This window comes from Rhipicephalus microplus, unplaced genomic scaffold, assembly GCF_043290135.1.
Source record: "Rhipicephalus microplus isolate Deutch F79 unplaced genomic scaffold, USDA_Rmic scaffold_12, whole genome shotgun sequence".
Classification (NCBI taxonomy): Eukaryota; Metazoa; Arthropoda; class Arachnida; order Ixodida; family Ixodidae; genus Rhipicephalus; species Rhipicephalus microplus.
In genome coordinates this window covers 23,489,518-23,507,375 of record NW_027464585.1, presented here as the reverse complement: position 1 = coordinate 23,507,375, position 17,858 = coordinate 23,489,518, and the positions used below count along the sequence as shown (strand labels likewise).

Below are 17,858 nucleotides of genomic sequence, written 5' to 3'. Positions count from 1 at the left end.
ACAAAAAGGGTTTTCCTGTGGGATGCAAAACCAACCAGCCCAAGCAGCTACATCATTTCTCTTAAGCCATTCACAACAGCAACCCTCGTAACACTGTGTACTGTTCTCACAAATCAAATCCCAAAATTCAACTGGAAACATTCATCATTGCATCGTGGGACCCAAGACTGCAAACTGGGCACATTGGTTTTATTGGTCAGTAGCTTACTAACAATGTTACCTACTGTATGATGCCTGCCCCACCATGGTGGTCTAGTGGCTAAGGTGCTCGGCTGCTGACCCGCAGGTTGCGGGTTCAAATCCCGGCTCTGGCGGCTGCATTTTAATGGAGGCGGAAATGTTGTAGGCCCGTGTGCTCAGATTTGGGTGCACGTTCAAGAACCCCAGGTGGTCGAAATTTCCGGAGCCCTCCACTACGGCCTCTCTCATAATCATATGGTGGTCTTGGGACGTTAAACCCCACAAATCAATCCAATCAATCAATTACTGTATGATGCCTGTAGCTAACTGCAAAATTGTTATTTCTTATTGTATGCAATTATATGCAAAAACCAAGCTTTGACCATTTTTTTGTGCAGGCAATGTTCCTTCACTCTGACTCGCCTGCTACTGCTGCGACCACTGGGCGGCGAGGTTTCTGCAATCAGCATCGCCGTCAAGATGCAGGTAGAACCACATTCTCTGGGCATGCCCGTCTTTGTACCCTGTGTCCCTTCACTACCATTAACCCTCTGCTACCACTGACAAATGTAATCGTGAAGTTTTGTAACCAAATTATCAATAACACTTACAATTATCACACAAAAGGTCATTTGACAAAGAACCACTGAAGGCTGTTAGCCTTAAGGGCGACCACTAGAGGGGCCGGCACTGGTGTCTCTTTGATGTAGTGAACATCACGCGACTCGCCTATGCCATTGTCGATTCAGTGTGCTTACTTTCTACCCCAAAACAGTTGATTTTTTTGTCTACCGATTTGTTGACGCTTGAAGCAGCAGTGCTAGACACATTCATGCGAGCTTAATGCAAATTTGGCCCTTGCAAAACCTCATGGCAGTGATATACTTGACTAATAAAACTGAAATTAGTGAAACAACCCGGCGTTCATCCTCGGATATGCAGCTCACTCAGTGGCTACCTTTCTTTTTTTCGTTTTGAGCATCTGTGCATCTGTAAAGATTTAACGTCTGTAATTAGAGTTAAAATGTTCAGTGAGTATGATGTGGGACTTTCCGGGAATATACACATAAAAATTTGCTATGTTTATTTCACTCAAGGCAGAAATGCTTTTCCATTTGTCTGTAGAACAAGAGCTGCAAGGATGATTTCGTTTTGATGCTGTTATTTTGCATTGCATATTTGGGTGTCTCTTTGAATTAAAAAGTGAACTTCCCGCCAAAATCACAACCACACGGAAGAAAGCAAGCACATAGGTGGGATGGGCGCTCACTTACAATTATTTATTTTTTGAGGAAAGAAGCTATTATGTCCAACTTTAATTTATGTATGTACCAACTAGCCCAACAGCGAGTTCTACTAAACAGATGTGTCTGCTCTTGTAAGCGGGCATGATGTGCTGAGCACTGGTACACGATTTCGTTGATGCTGGAGACCAGCAGAGCCACTTAAAATGAGATACGGTAATTGTTATCGAGCGAGCGATGCATACAACTATTGCAATGTTCTCGCATGATAGCAGCACAGCTCTCTGTGCGGAGAAGCTTGTGTAATGAAAGTGAGGATTAAGGAGACAAACATGTATGTGGGGGAAGTTCTATTTATCGAAATATAATTGTTACAAATAATTGCCTGGTAATAATTCTGGAGAAAATAGCAGGCCATTGCTACAAACCACGGTGGTTGTGAATAGTAATGTTATTGCAGTAAAAGAGCTCATGGGTACCTTTATGAAAAGTCATGCGAACTTCACTTCTTAACTACTCATTAAAAGAAAAAATTCCCGGTCAAGACGTGGCTTTTTTTAATGCTCATTTGGAAGCTGATTGTATGAAGAAGTGACTGGTCGATGTTGAAAGAATATTTTAACCACATACTCAAATTAATGAAATAAGGTTTATTTCTGATGGATACATGAAAAGCCACCTGTCTGCTACTAATAAAGTTTGAAACCTTATAAACAAAATAGTTACAGATGCCGCATCTTTCTTCATTTGTGTGGGCTAAGCACCATTGGGATATTTCATTGGGAAAGCTTAGGTGCTGTGTTTAAAACTGCAAAATAACGTAAAGTGGCTTTACTAGTGTGCACTCACAATGTTCGCGTCTAAGCAGTCTTGGTCATCTCCAGAAGAGCTACTCTATTCACTGTCATCGTTGTCTTGATTCCCGGGCACAAGTTAAATAACTGTACTCGAATCATCATCACTCGAAGTAGATGAGGAATATGGCTTCTTTTTCATGTTCATGGGCCAGCTGTGCATGGGTCGCCGCCACCGCATGCTGTCTTTCCATGCAAACATTGTGCTCCTGCCGCAAGAGAAAACTAACATAGTAAATTCTTGAGCAAATGGTGCCATCTAGTGGATGAAAAGCAATGCAAGCCATAAATGCGTGCTTCTACACTTGAACGCTAGAGAGGAGTACTTATTCCACTTGGACGTGTTCTGCTCGTCTAAAGCAGTTAAGTGACAATGCTTGCAAAACAAGAAAAGTCGTGGCTGAACAGTCTCAATCACTGGAGTTGTCGAACACTTCGGGCAGTCAGTACCGCGTGACGTCGTTTCCTTCGTCAGATTCTGGCAGTCGACACCACGGTATGTTCTCGCTGCCAATACTAGTTTCTGTGTACTGCACGAGGGGAACACGAGGGGAACACGAGGGGAACAAACACGAGGGGAACAACTAAGGGACCTGGGAGGTTCCTTCAACTGGTTTACTATGACTGCCGCGCAAGATGCGGCAGCCAGCACTGCATGCTGCATTCAATATAGCTACTCCACTCCCGGGCAGGTGGTCGCTACAGCGACACCACCTGGCAGTACAAAATTCCTTCCCCCCAACTTAGTACTTTAGAGGAAGCCATGTAAGTAATCTGGTCGCCTGACATGGCTAGAGGAACTGTGAGAGTCCGTTTGATCAGTGTCAATGCGAGAGTCTTTCGGCTTGGCCCAGTTGCTGGTTTGTGGCCTGCTCAGCAGGCTGGAAGTCCACATGGCGGCACTCCATCTGATCCACATGTCATCTCAGTTCCCAGCCATCTGGTGTGTGAACCCGGTATGACATTGACCCAGTGCTGTACACATTCATCTAAAGCAGGAACAAAAAGCGCATTCCACATTCTTGCCCAGTTTCAAAATGAGTTTCTATTACAACATGCTAAAGGAATTCGTTATGTTTTAAAAATTTAAACGTATCTTTACATTAATGTTACGTATTACTTTTTGATCGAAACATAGTGCTGGATGATCTCGAGGCCAAAGAAAGCGAGAAATGTAATGTTCATTAAGCTCTACGTATATTTTACTAATTTAACATCTGCAGTGGCAGATTATATGTAGATAGAAGTGAAAAGAAATGATCCCAGACAAACTTTTTAGAGGTTCCCGGGCATAATACAAATGCCTAACAGCAACTTTAGTGCTCGTCTATTTCAAGTGCAACATATATGACCCTTTCTACATCAGCCTTCAATTGCGTAGCCAGTATACTGCGTTTCAGATATTAACACAATAGCATTTAAAAGGTTGTATCTCAGAAATTCTTGTGTCGACATTGGCATTGTTGGTTGTGAGCAAAAAAAATAAGGTTTTCCATAAGTGAAAATTTGAGATAAATACAAATAAATAAAATTTACAAAGAAATTCGAGTGCGAATTGAATCGAAGGCTTTCACGTACCAAGCAGCTGGTGGTCAGCAGGCAGGTAACTGCTTGAAACTCCTTCGGAAAAAAAAATATAAATATTGCCTTGTGACATCTGCTGTTGGTCACTACAGACGTGCTATCAATTGTTGCATCTGTTCTTTTCATTGCATGCATAGACCTGGGCTCTCTGTGTTTCGTCATGCTACTGTCTGTTTCTTTGTGTCACTTTTTGTGTGATGTGTCTGTAGTAAGGGTCACATTTTATGTTTTGTTTAAGTAGAGTGCGCAGCACGAAGCGGCGGCATTCCTGTTACACTTACCAACCGCAACACTTGTCAACGTTACCACCGGGGATTTCGGGCACCTGTCCGACAAAATGAAGTGGCTGCCTTCCGGAACGTCTTCTGGTTTCTGGTGCGCTAGTCCCAAGACTACGACACATCTGGTGGACGTGCTGCCGTCCCATGCCCAAGTCGCACCTTAGAAGCCGGAGCACCAGGCCCCTTCGTGCACCTGCAGTCGACATTGCCATCAGCCAGCGCGAGCAAGCCGACGATTGCAAAATTTGCCTCCGTAGTTCGGTCCCTTTTCTACCGAGATGGCAACGAAGAAGACAGAACCTAGCATGACTAGCCCAGCTGCGACATTGATAGTCCTACAGCAGCCAAGAGAGCCGCCAAAGTTTCACGATGCCCAGGAATGGCTAAACTATTTCAAAAGTGTAGCTAGCTTCAACAAGTGGGACTAGGACAAAAAGCTTCGGCACAGCTTTTTTGCATTGGAAGACTCCGCCAGGATGTAGTTTGAAAACCGCAAAGCATCGCTGTCTTTTTGTCAGCTATTCAAAGAGATTCTACTGGAATTGTGTTCCTGTGTGAACGGTAAGGAGCGCGCCGAGTTGCTATTTCAAACTCGCACGCAATAGTCTGGCGAATCTGTTTTAATGTATGGGAAAGAAATGCATCGGCTTTTTAAACGAACAGACCCGATAATGTGTGAAAACAAGAAGGTGCGTTTCTTCATGATGGGCATAAAAAAAGGTCTTTTTGCTGGCCTTTCATGGAACACTCCCTTTACAGTTGAAGACTTCGTAAAGGAAGACTATGGTGCCCGAGGTAAGATTGCACACGGCGATAACCTCAGAGACCTAATAAGAGTCGTCGTCCGGGAGGAACTCTGTATGTTGTTTCCTACTTCGCAACCACAGCTGTCGTCTTTCAGTAGTGTAATAAGAGAAGTTCAGCATGCGCTTAGCACTAATGAACAATGCGAAGTCATAGGAGAACCACAACTGATGACATATTGTTACTGCATATGTGATTTTGGTATGAGCCTCTGGGTAGCGGGGAACAGGCAGATTAGAGAAGAGGACGTTCAGCTAGCAAGATAGGCCTCCGGTGCACGACCGCTTCAAGCCTCCCAGTACGCCACAGCGTAATAAACCCATTTATAAACGTAACAGAGTGGTGGAGGTGCTGGGTAAAGCACGTCGACGAACCACGGAGTCACAGTTATCTGAACTTCGCCGGAGCCGACGTCTTGCTGGTCTGCCACCAACAACAACCGTCATGGCCGAGAGCGAAGGTCACGGCTTCTCAACCACGCAAAGGTCAGTGCCGGCTGCACCTCGGTATCGCTATATGGAACCCCGCCCGTTCGCGGGAAGAGCAGGGGAAGATGTAGATGCGTGGCTGTCACACTACATAAGGGTGAGCCGGTACAATGGCTGAGATTCCACCGAACAACTGGGGACTGTCGCGCTGTTTCTCACGGAAACCGCCTTGATGTGGTACGAAAACCACGAAGATTCATTAACAACGTGGGATCGTTTCGCCGAAAAACTCAAAAAATGCTTCGGCGACTCTGATGCGAAAAAGAAAAGCGTGGAGTGCACTTTGGCTCAAAGAGCCCAGACACCTGGAGAAACGTGTACCACCTACATAGAGGAGGTTCTGATGCTCTGCAAGATCATAGATCTGCATATGTTTGAAGAGGACATGGTCGGACACCTTCTGAAAGGTATAGCAGAGGACGTCTACAATTTCTTGATAGGCAGGGAAGACCTCACTTCAGTCTCTGCCGTCCAACGTCACTGCCGTACTTTCGAGAAGTTGAAGACCCGTCGTATTGCCCCGAAATTCGGTAGACTGGCAAATGTAACAACGATCGCCAGCATCGACGTAAGCCCGCCTGCCGACCTTGCCGCTACTATCAGGGCAATAGTGCACGAAGAGCTACGGCGACAAGACACACTGGTCGACGACACCATCCATCATCCGCCTACCTGTTCATTTTATTACCCGGTGCTGTTTGCTCCTCTGCCGCCATCGGTTTGTGTGACGGACTTTAGCGAAGCTGGAACTGCTTGGCCACGGCGAGACTCATTGGCGCCTGACCAGCGGTATGACCGACGCCTTCGTACCGGCCCTGCTTCGCAGAGGCGGGCAGTTCCCGTTCAGCAAGCTGCTCCACTCCGTTCGAGTAGGCGACCTTTCACAGCGGAGCAGTGGTTCGGCGAGTGACCCCTACCCGTCTGCTACAACTGTGGCGTCGAAGGGCACATTGCCAGGTACTGCAACTACCGGCAGCCGCCGAGGTACGACCGCTCACCAAGATCCCACCTGTCCGCACGAGCACCAACATTCCCTGGAAACACATCTCACGAGATAAGGCCACTGCGAAACCGTTCTCCAGCCTCTGACCGCAGTCTGGCACCCCTGCCAGCCCCTCGTCCCAATTGGTCGCCGTCTCCTAGGCGCCGCTACCCTTCGCCGCCTCCGGAAAACTAGTCGGCGCGACTGTTGAAGGTGAGGTCGCTGGACAGTCTTCGATTTCCACAGAAATGCCTCCTTCAATTTGTATGTTTAAAATTAAAGTTCGTTTGCTAATTGACGGTGTCTCAACAATGGCCTTAGTAGACACAGGTGCAACCATATCAGTGATGATTCTAGCATTCAAATCCCTTCTTGGACGAAAGTTTATGTTCCGTTGGGACCGTGCTGATACATTTCGTGGAGTGAGCGGAGATGTCTTGCAACCTGTTGGTGTTTGCACAGTGACTGTTAGTTTGGGTGGCCAGAATTTTATTGCTGATTTTGCTGTTCTCTTTTAGTCAACGCATGATGTAATTCTAGGACTCGATTTCCTGAATCTTTGTGGTGCCACTGTCGATTGCCGCACAGGAGAGATCACAGTAGATTCAAATGTTCCAGTAGCGTTTATGGAAAGCCCACCCTGTATGGAAAGTACCCTTTGCGTGTCCATAGACACAATTGTACCACCCTTGTCTGCCAAGTGTGTTCCTGTCGTCAGTTGCCCTGCAACTGAGACGACATTTGATGCTACCGTAGAGCCCATTCACCTCAGCTGCATAAAAAAGAATGTTCTAATACCCTATTGTACGCGTTCTAATACCCTATTGTACGCTGTCGGTTGTGCAAGGGCATACTGGTTTGTGGGTGATCAACGGCTCCAATGAACCTTCGATACTGCCAGGTCTACAACTTGCTAAGATCCGTCAACATCAGGTGTTCTCCCTTGCCATCCTTGCAGAGAGCAGTGATTCTCCGGATAAGCCAGATTCCAATCATTTGCACGCGAGGGACACCTCCATAATGGCATTGATTGACAAGTCTCTTAGCACCAACGAGCGTAATGACCTGGCGAGTATTCTGCACAAACATGCTGGTGTTTTCGATTTCGCACTGCTACAGGCTCCACTGTCAATCCTTGTTTCTCGTGTAAAGCATTGCATAGATACGGCATACTATAGACCTCTCCGACAAAAGCCATTCCGGGTATCGCCTTCGGAATGCGCAGTGATAAATGAACAGGTTGGCGAGATGCTAAAGAAGAATGTGATTCAGGAATCATGCAGTCCGTGGGCCGCTCCCGTAATATTGGTCAAGAAGAAAGATGGAACATGGCGATTTTGCGTTGACTACCGCCGTCTCAACGGCATCACAAAGAAGGACGTGTACCCACTACCACGTATTGATGATGCTATAGAATGTCTTTCATCAGCCTCCTACTTTTCGTCTGTTGATTTGAGGTCAGGGTATTGGCGAATTCTAACGCACGAGGAAGACAAAGAGAAAACGGCATTTGCTACACCAGGTGGACTTTTTGAATTCATTGTGATGCCATTCGGACTATGCAATGCACCTGCAACTTTTGAGCGCTTCATGGACAACATTCTGAGTGGTTTGAAGTGGGAAGTATGCATGTGTTATGTGGACGATGTTGTGTTTTTTGAGTGCACTTTCTGTGAGCACAACACACGCCTCGACCTCGTGCTGAACTGCCTAAGCAAAGCACGCTTAGTGCTCAACTCAAAGAAATGTCGTTTCGGAGAACGCCAAACACTCGTTCTTGGACACTTGGCGAACAAAGAAGGCATACGGCCAGATCCCGCAAAAACGGCTGCAGTGGAGGCGTTCAAGCAACCCCGCTCAGCGAAAGAACTACGCAGCTTTTTGGGCCTCTGCTCATACTTCCGTCGATTCATCCCTGGATTTGCCAATATCGTGCACCCACTCACGTGCCTGCTTTAGAAAGGCGCGCCATTTGACTGGACTCCGGAATGTGCGTCCGCTTTTTCTGAGTTGAAGTTCCTTTTGACATGCCATCCGATTCTTTGACACTTCGATCCTCTGGCTCCCACAGAACTTCACATGGACGCTAGTGGTGTCGGTGTTGGGGCCGTGCTGGTTCAACGCTTGGATACCAAAGAACATGTCGTTGCGTATGCAAGTCGCTCGCTAAGCAAGTCCGAGCGTAACTACACCGTCACAAAGCAAGAATGCCTCGCAGTAGTCTTCGCAGTGCAGCGCTTCCGGTCCTACCTGTACGGACGCCCCTTTACCATCATGACAGATCATCATTCGCTCTGCTGGTTGGTCAATCTGCGTGACCCATCAGGTCGACTGGCGCGTTGGGCACTCCGTCTGCAGGAATACGACTTTACGGTTTCCTATAAAAGTGGTCGTCGTCACGCTGATGCAGATTGTCTTTTGCGACTACCACTCCCATCGACGGACTGCGACGCGGGCAACTTGGACACCTACATCGCGCCATTGGACCTGCCATTTCCTGATACCAATGCCTTTAAGATTGAGCAGCAAAGGGACCGCACCATACAGGAGCTCCTTCCTACCGAGTCAAGACCATCGGCGACTCGCTTCTGCATGCGCGACGGGATTGTGTACAAAAAGGACTATGCTACAACCGGCTTACGATATCTTCCAGTGGTTCCGAAGAGCCTTCGCGTTTCCGTCTTGCAGGCCATGCATGATGACCCAACGTCCGGCCATCTAGGCACAGCGAAAACTCTTTGCCGGCTTCAAGAAAGATTTTACTGGCCGAAAATGCGCCAGACGACGGAACAGTACGTCTCTAGTTGCAACGAGTGTCAACGCCGCAAGCGCCCTACCAGTGCTCCTCCAGGGCGACTACATCCTATCCCACCCCCGTAGAACTCCATTCAAGCAAGTTGAGATTGACCTTCTAGGTCCCTTTCCGAGGTCTTCTAGTGGTAATCGCTGGATAGTCGTATGTACCGACCACTTAACACGGTACTGCGAGACAGCTGCTATACCATCGGCAACTGCAGCTGACGTGTGTTTATTCATGCTGCGTTTAGTGGTTCTACGACATGGACCTCCTAAAATTGTTATCAGTGATCGTGGGCGACAATTCACTGCAGACGTGGTAGAAGAGATGCTTTGTCTATTCGCTTCAAGCTTTCGGCACTCTACGCCATATCATCCCCAAACAAATGGCCTGACGGAACGAACTAACAGGACTCTCACGAACATGCTTTCTATGTATGTCGCAGCAGATCACAAGAACTGGGATGGCGTGCTACCTTTCATCACTTACGCATTTAACGCTGCACAGCATGAGACTGCCAGCTACAGTCCGTTCTTTCTTCTGTATGCTCGGCCACCTCGTCATACCCTAGATACCGTCTTCCCGTTTTTGGACCACCATGATTCAGGTATATCCGAGATCGTCTGCCGAGCAGAAGGAGCCCGACGTCTTGCTTACCTGCGCACCCTCGCTTCGCAAAATCGCTCGAAGACACGTTTTGACCGTCGGCGTCGACACGTGACGTATAATCGCGGAGACCTCATGTTGCTGTGGACGCCAAATAGGAAACGTGGGTTGTGTGAAAAACTGCTTGCACACTATGCGGGACCTTATGTTGTTCTAGAACGTATAAGCGATTTAACGTACCACGTAGCACGTCTTCATTCAAATGGCCGACGGTCTGCAAAGACTGGACTTGTTCATATAGCACGTTTGAAGCGCTATATTCCCAGAGAGACTCTTTAACTCGCCCGGTCAGCTTCGTCTGCGCAGAGGGAAATGTTACTGCATATGTGATTTGGGTATGAGCCTCTGGGTAGCGGGGAACAGGCAGATTAGAGAAGAGGACGTTCAGCTAGCAAGATAGGCCTCCGGTGCACGACCCCTTCAAGCCTCCCACGCACAGCGTAATAAACCCATTTTTAAACGTAACAATATGCTGCCACCGCTCGCTGTTCATCATGTCCCTTCATCCCACGCCAGGGCAACCCTGTGCCGCAACGCTGTCTTCCACCACCACACATGACGAGCCATGTGCCCATGGTTCACCAGGCTGTTTTGAGGAAGACCGATGTATGGTATGCACTACAGACAAATGGGTCTACGCGGGTTTCCTGCCTCCGCACCATGCCCGCAACGAGGTGAAAGGCCACGGGATATTGCTGAGTACCTCAGCGTCATTGAATGGAGGCCCTGGAATTTCTCTCGCTCACCGTCGCCTACCCGCCACTTTTCACAGGAACGTCGGTCACAATTTGAGGGTGCACGTGGCCGGTCACCAAGCCTGGGAAACATAACACTGCAGCCACTGGAGGTGTGTTTGCTGTGGCCAAAAGTTTAGAAGAATCTCTGCTGCAGACGACCAACCGGAATATACACGTTCGACAACAAAGTGACGCTTTCCCCAGTCTACATCTGTGCTCAACAAATATGCTGCGGCGGGACACATGAACGGGACAACACGCCGCAACCGTAACCAAACCCCACGCCACAACTGTAATACAAACTCAAGAATGGTGGACCTTGACGTACTTATTCATGGTCACAGTGTTAGTGCGCTCGTGGGCACGGGTGCTGACTATTCCGTCGTTAGTGGGTGCCTAGGCACCAAGTTAGAAAAGTGAAGACTGAGTGGGCTGGCGCCCAGATGCGCATAGCTGGTGGTTACCTAATCAGGCCGATCGGAAGGTGCACTGCGGGAGTCGCAATACACAGCGACACATACCCAGTCATGCTTCAGCAGTGTTCTCGAGACTTAATACTCAGCATTGATTTTCTCAACGAGCACGGCGCCATCATCGATGTGAAGTCACAGTTAATTACGCCTTCAGGAGACTGAGCAGTAAACTGAGACCGTGATGCTGAGTGTGCCGCACCCTTGAGTGTGCTCGAAGAACACGTTAGCCTCACGCCCTACTCAAGCACTCTGGGCACCGTTGGCAGCGGCACGTTAGAAGAAATGGACGGTATTGTTGAAGGAAATTTTGAGTTACTTCTTGACTGTGGCATCTGTGTCGCAAGAGGTATCGCTCACTTCAAAAACAGGCACACCCAAGTACTGCTCACGAACTTCACTGTGGAAACAAGGCACCTCAACAAAGGCACGACTGTTGCTTTTATCAAGCATTTTGCCGAAATCGGCTAGGCATTCAGCATCACAGATTGGTCATCAGAACACTTGACCGAAGCACCAGAACTTGGGCCCGTATTTAACATCAACCACGATTTGCCAGGGAATAGACAACAAAAACTGCTTTTCGTCATAGTTGAAAATCATACAAATGACATTCGCCAAGCACTGCATTCTCACAGACGAATCTGCGCGGCCCATTCACCAAAGCCCTTATCGAGTAGCGATGAAAGAAGGCGAGGCCATCAAGAAGCAGGTTGACGATATGCTACATGATGACATCATTCAGTCATCGCAGAGCCCCTGGGCATCGCCTGTCGTGCTCGTCAGGAAGAAAGATTACACGTTGCGATTTTGCATGGATTATCGTCGGTTGAACCATGTCACAAAAAAAAAAGACGTCTACCCCCTACCACACACCGATAATACCTAAGACTGGCTAAGTAATGCTACTTCTCCTCAATGGACGTAAAAACTGGTTTTTGGCAAATGGAGATGACAAACGGGACAGGTAGAATACCGCTTTCTTCACACGGGATGGCCTCTGAGTTCAAAGTCGTGCCATTCGTGCTTTGCACGGCATCGGCTACTTTCCAGAGGGTTATGGACACGGTTCTGCTTCGTCTAATTGCATAACATTGTTGTCTTTGCAGCAAACTTTAGGAACACTTGAGCAGGCTGAGGTTTGTGCTTGAAGCAATTGAATCATCCGGGTTGACTCTCAAACTGGACAAACATCAGCTTGGCTACCAAGAGTTACTGTTTCTTGGCCATGTTGTCAACAAAGATGGAGTAAGCCTGGACCCACGGAAAACTTCGGCCATGAGCTGGCTTTCCACGACCTAAGGATAAGAAAGCTGTCTGTCAGTTTTTGGGATTATGTGCCCAATATAAGCGTTTTGTACCGTATTCCTCCAAAATTGCTGAGCCACTGACACAACTGACAAAATCAGACGTCGAGTTTGTGTGGTAAACTCCACAAGCCGATGCATTTGCAGAGCTTCAGCGCTGCTTTCAGTCGCCACCAGTACTCGCGCACTTCGACGGAAAATGCGGAAACGGAGATGCATATAAACGCAAGGAGCGTAGGCCTCGGCGCAGTGAGGGTACATAGAAGAAACTTCCTCGAAAACGTCATCGCCTATGCGAGTTGATCTCTTTTGAAAAAGGAGGCGAATTATTCGTCCACCGAAAAGGAGTGCCTCGTCATTGTCTGGGCGACAGCCTAATTCTGTTTACCTATTCGGATGTCCATTCAAGGTACTGACCACCATGCACTCTGCTGGTTTGTGCGAACCTCGAAGACCCGTCAGGCCGCCTAGCATGCTGGAGTTCGAGACATGAAAAGTTTGACGTCAAGGTTGTGACAAGTTCAGACGCAAGCACTCGTTTGCCGACGGCCTTTCCCGCGCGCCCATCCACGCTGCAGCGCAAGATGCAGATGACGAGCCCTTTCTTAGAGTGATCAGTGTTACACATTTTGCCGAACAGCGAAGCGACACAGATATGCGTGCCTTGATTGAGTACCTGGATGGCAAGACTTCATTTGCTTCGAAATCTTACAAACTTGGTCTATCTTCATTCTGCCTGCAGGACGACATTCTCGTGAAAAAAGAACTTTCCCCCAAATAGGGCATGTTTTCTCCTTGTCGTGCCTACAGAACTTCGCACAGAAATTGCACGCTTGTGCCATGATGAATCAGCCTCAGGTCACCTCGGATCCACACGCTGGCAAGAATTCAAAAGAAATACTACTGGCCTAGTCTCATCGCCGACACGGTGCTCTATGTAAAAACTTGTCAAGACTGTCAAAGACGCAAGAAGTCCCCCCCTCCCCCCTGCCTCCCCACATCAAAACCTGTTGGCTATATAAAGGCGATCGAACCACCCTCGCGGCCTTTTTAGCAGATTGGAATGGAGCTTCTCGGACCGTTTCCCGACCTCCATCTGTGGATGGCAAGTAATGGACTGTCGTGGCAATCGATTATCTAACTCATTTCGCCGAAACAGTCTCTCCTCAAGGATAGCGCTTCAGAAGTTGCCAAGTTCTTTTTTCAAAACACTGAACTGAGACACTGAGCACCCGAAGTGCTTATCACTGACAGGGGGACGGCGTTCACGGTTGACCTTACACAAGCAATCCTGCACTACAGCCACACAATCCACCGCAGGACAACGGCTTACCACCCTCAGACAAACGATCTCACTGAGCGTCTGAACAAAATGATTGCTGACATGCTGTCCATGTATGTAGATATTAAGCACAAGTACTGGGACGCAGTTTCACCTTACGTGACTTTTGCATACAACACGGCAGTGCAGGAAATGACACAGATGACCCCATTTAAATTGCTCTATAGCAGAGAGCTCGTGATAACTCTTGATGCCATGATTCAAAAACACGATTGAGGAAAACAACGTCTTTGTTTACCTGCAGCGAGCAGAAGCAGCTTGGCAATCAGCCCTTCTGCACATTCAAGGTCAGCAAATAGCCGGCGCCTGACGCTACTATCTGCGCTGCAGCGACCAATAGTGGGGCTCTTCGATTTTCCACTTCATGCTACCCATGGGCTGCCAGGGCCAGCCAAACAAGTGCGCTCGTTTTCTCTGGTTGCTTCCCCCCCCCCCCCCCCCCCGTGCACACTTCCGGTTGGCGTTCATTTTTCTCGGGTTGGACGGTTCTGGCCACCCGCGGGAAGCCCGAGGGTCGCCAGACGCTTCTAGGGCAATTTAGTCGTGGAAGCTTTCTGGAATGTTTTGGGCAGGTTTCGGGCTAGCAGACGTCGAAAAGGTACGATGCGCGCTCGGTGCCATCTTTGTGAGGACTCAGTGGATTGCAATGTGGGCGCTTGAAGGCTGCGCCTTTGCTTGTCATTACGCATGGCGTTATCTTACCTTCTAAAGCCTGTTCCGCCTTGGGACATAAGGCGATTAAGAGTGGCTTGAAGTTACTTTGTTCATCGCTTTTGTTATGTTTCCCGTGAAGCTTCCTCCTGTGGACAATGCGGCAAACTGTACATGCCTCAAAAGTTATGTACTACATGTTCGCACGCACGCATGAAAGCAACTTTGGAGTTTTTTTTTGTAGTAGTGATTTGTGGAGTCGTGCCTGCTTTCTGTTCACTTAGCGAAGATGATTGTGATCGAACTAGCTCGCTCCGTCATATGTTTGCGTACATGAGCCTCTTAGAGCCCCTGTCGTGACTACTTGATTGATGTTCGATGGTGATAGAAGGCCCTAGATCGCGACCATTGGTGATGCTCGCTGTTCGCGAGTGGCGTGCGAACCCACTTCGATCTATAGGCCAGCATATGTGGTATGATATTATACAATACGACGCAAGAAAAAGAAAGAATGGATTCAGAAATGAATGCATCTTTTTGTTGCCCATTTCATTGTTGGCTTTGTCTTTTTCCACCTCTTCGTAATAATCCTGCACAGTATGTAGTATGACCTAGTAGGTCAAACCAAAGCTGATATACATCACATTTCTTAAAGGGTACTGACACAAAAACCTTGGCCTCGCGTTTTTCTGCAGCTGTGCGTTGCTGGGGGCCTGTTAGTCGTGACACGACACATCGTTTGCTACAGCACATGACAAATAATTAAAACAGGCCTCTAATAATCAATCAGTTTCAGTTTCGGTTTGAGAGAATTCTGAAAGCTGAGTGCAACTGGTGCCACCTAGCGTGTGCAGCTCTTGACCACTTCAGCACACAAAACTGTGATGCACTTGTGCACTGCCTGCATGAAGAATTACATTCGAATAGGAAACGGGACTAGAATGTCGCCAAACACGTCACTTTCTAAGCGTGCGCCACGGCCACGCACTCGAAACAAGCCACCGAGAAATACAGACTGCGGGAACTAATGCGGAAAAAGAAAAATGGCGGCTATGACGTCATCAAAACTTGTTTTGTTGACCCTAGCGTGGTGACGTGAGAGTAGTGGGTCACCTCAAGGTCCTCTCTGATGGTGTCTATAGTGCTATGGAGTCGATCGCTCACGAAAACTTCAAAATGAATTCAAAATACCTTCCAAGCTATATTCGTTGTCGATATCTTGCAGATGATATACGAATGTTTACGGGAATCGACCCCGCAGGCTATCTCGGCCGCGAAATTTTGTGTCAGTACCCCTTTAAGTGCCACTTAGGACTGGAAAACAGGCCAAGGCAAGTTCTAAAATGGGTCGAAAACGTGTCATGCAAATGCATATTTTATATACGACGGGCACTCGTGGTACCGATACCTGCGCATGGCTGAACTTTAGACAAAAACCTAAGTTGTAATCGCGTGTTTGTGGCGTATAATGCGCGATAGCTGAGCAGGTATATATCCTCAAGCTCTTTTGGGGACACAATCACTTTTGCGTGATTTCGCGTCTTTTTGTGCAGTGACTATTACATGTACTAAAGAGACGTTTACTAAGAAGATGTGAGCTTGTTAAGCCATCAGCGTAGCGGCAGCCCACCTTGCATCGTTCTCGAGGTGGAGTGCGCCAGCTGGCTGTTTCGTTCGCCGCAGACGTGGGGAGTGATCGTGCGAGCGTACGAACTCGTACCCCAAATGCGTATGCTCGAGGATATTATTTCAGCTTTTTGGCAAGCTTAGCTACGCATTTCCAAGCGGACAATGCAGAAAAAAACCAACACGCACGCTGTGCATTGTTTCGTTTGCTGTAACAACGGTAGAGTTTGTTTACGTTTACGCTGGCTGTTCCAGTGTTCGATTTGGCGATCTTCAGGCAGCTTCAGATTGTCTCGGGTCCCCACACACATGACCACTATGCTGTTTTCTGTCCAGACCGGAACTATCTGACTGACCCTCTGGCTGCCAGAGGCCTGAAAATCCAAGAGTCCCAGTATCAACTTGTTGAGTGCGTCTGGGTATGGACCCCCATTCAGAAACGAGCACTCGGTGAAAAAGTGCTTTGTTGCTAGTTTGGACCATACAAGATGTTACAGCGACTCGGCCCTTTGGATTATGAGGTTGTTCCCGATGTCTTCACATTGTCACAGCGACGTCGCCTGCGCTCTAAAGTGGTCCGTGTCTCCCGTTTAAAACCGTCCCATGAGCGCAGATACTAGCATACTAACGCTCGACTTGTATGTTTCTTTGTTCATGTTAAATTCATGTTAAATGCAGTTCTTTGTTGCAAAATCATGTGTTTCTTAGTTTAAACATCGGGACAATGTCTGTTAAAAAAGGGGCAATGCCATGTGACGTCTGCAGTTGGTCACTGCAGACGCGCTATTTGTCGGATTTGTTCTTTTCGTTGCATGCATAGACCTGTGCTCACTGTGTTTCATGATCCTACTGCTTGCTTTTCTGTATAACTTTTTGTGTAATGTGTCGATAAGAAGGGTCACATTTTTCATGTTTTAAGAAGAGCGCGCAGCACGAAGCGGCGGTATTCTTGTTACGCCTACCAACAGTAACACTTGTCGACGTTACCACCGGAGATTTCGGGCACTTGTTCGACTAAACAAAGTGGCTGCCTCCCAGAACGTCTTCTGGTTTCTGGTGCGCTAGTCGCAAGACTGCGTGACAATATCTTGTTAATTAGACAACTTTTCTTAATGCATATATATACTGTTGCGTGGCAAGAGCGCATAGTGTTGTGCGGCCGGAGTGTATAATCACACCAGACATCAACACATAAGATTTGCGCAATGAGTACGTGTTTTCTCACCAAATACAAAGCGGCCAAACAAAGTCAATAGCTGCGTAGGTTAGCGTTTGCCTAACTGACGCCTAGGCAGGGTGTGGCACACCAGACTCGTGCCCCCCCCCCCCTGGAAAAAAATTTCTGGCTACGCCTCTGACGCATAGTGGGCTCTTCCCTGATTTGCTCTAACAAGAAATATGGTGTAGTGGGCACTTTGCAGCTGTAATTGCAGTATGCATCCTAAAATAAGAGTTTGAAATTGCGAATGTTACGGAGGCTAATGCTCGTTTCTTTGCGGCATAGTGGAAGCATCAACCAAGAATCGAAGTCACGCTATCAGCTGATGAGGCGATACACATGGAGCCTGATTGCGCTATCGTGTTCTACTCTTTTAGGTGAACCTCAACTGTCATCTATATCTTCTTCATATAAAAATTGCACACTTGCACCAATAGAAAAATTGACACACTTGCACCATTTTACATAAATAATAACAAAGTGAATTGAGGTAGTAGGGGTGAAGGCAAGCTCAACTGAAGCAACAAGAAGGTGTCGCTAGATGTATGTCTATTCAAGCATGACAGCCTCGGGGTATTGTGCGTGCCCCACAAATGTTGACTTCTGCAATGTCACAAGGGGAGTCC

At 47.8% G+C, this 17,858-nt stretch overlaps 1 protein-coding gene across 3 annotated transcripts in view; it reads left to right on the top strand.

The window, feature by feature from the left end:
• Nucleotides 1–17,858, top strand: part of KrT95D (phosphofurin acidic cluster sorting protein KrT95D) — a 296,804-nt gene that overhangs the window by 16,235 nt on the left and 262,711 nt on the right. For all 3 annotated transcript variants that reach the window (XM_075882410.1, XM_037418020.2, XM_037418021.2), the window contains exon 2: nucleotides 579–666. In XM_075882410.1, coding sequence (XP_075738525.1) covers nucleotides 579–666 — 88 coding nt within the window. The remainder of the gene's footprint in view (nucleotides 1–578; nucleotides 667–17,858) is intronic.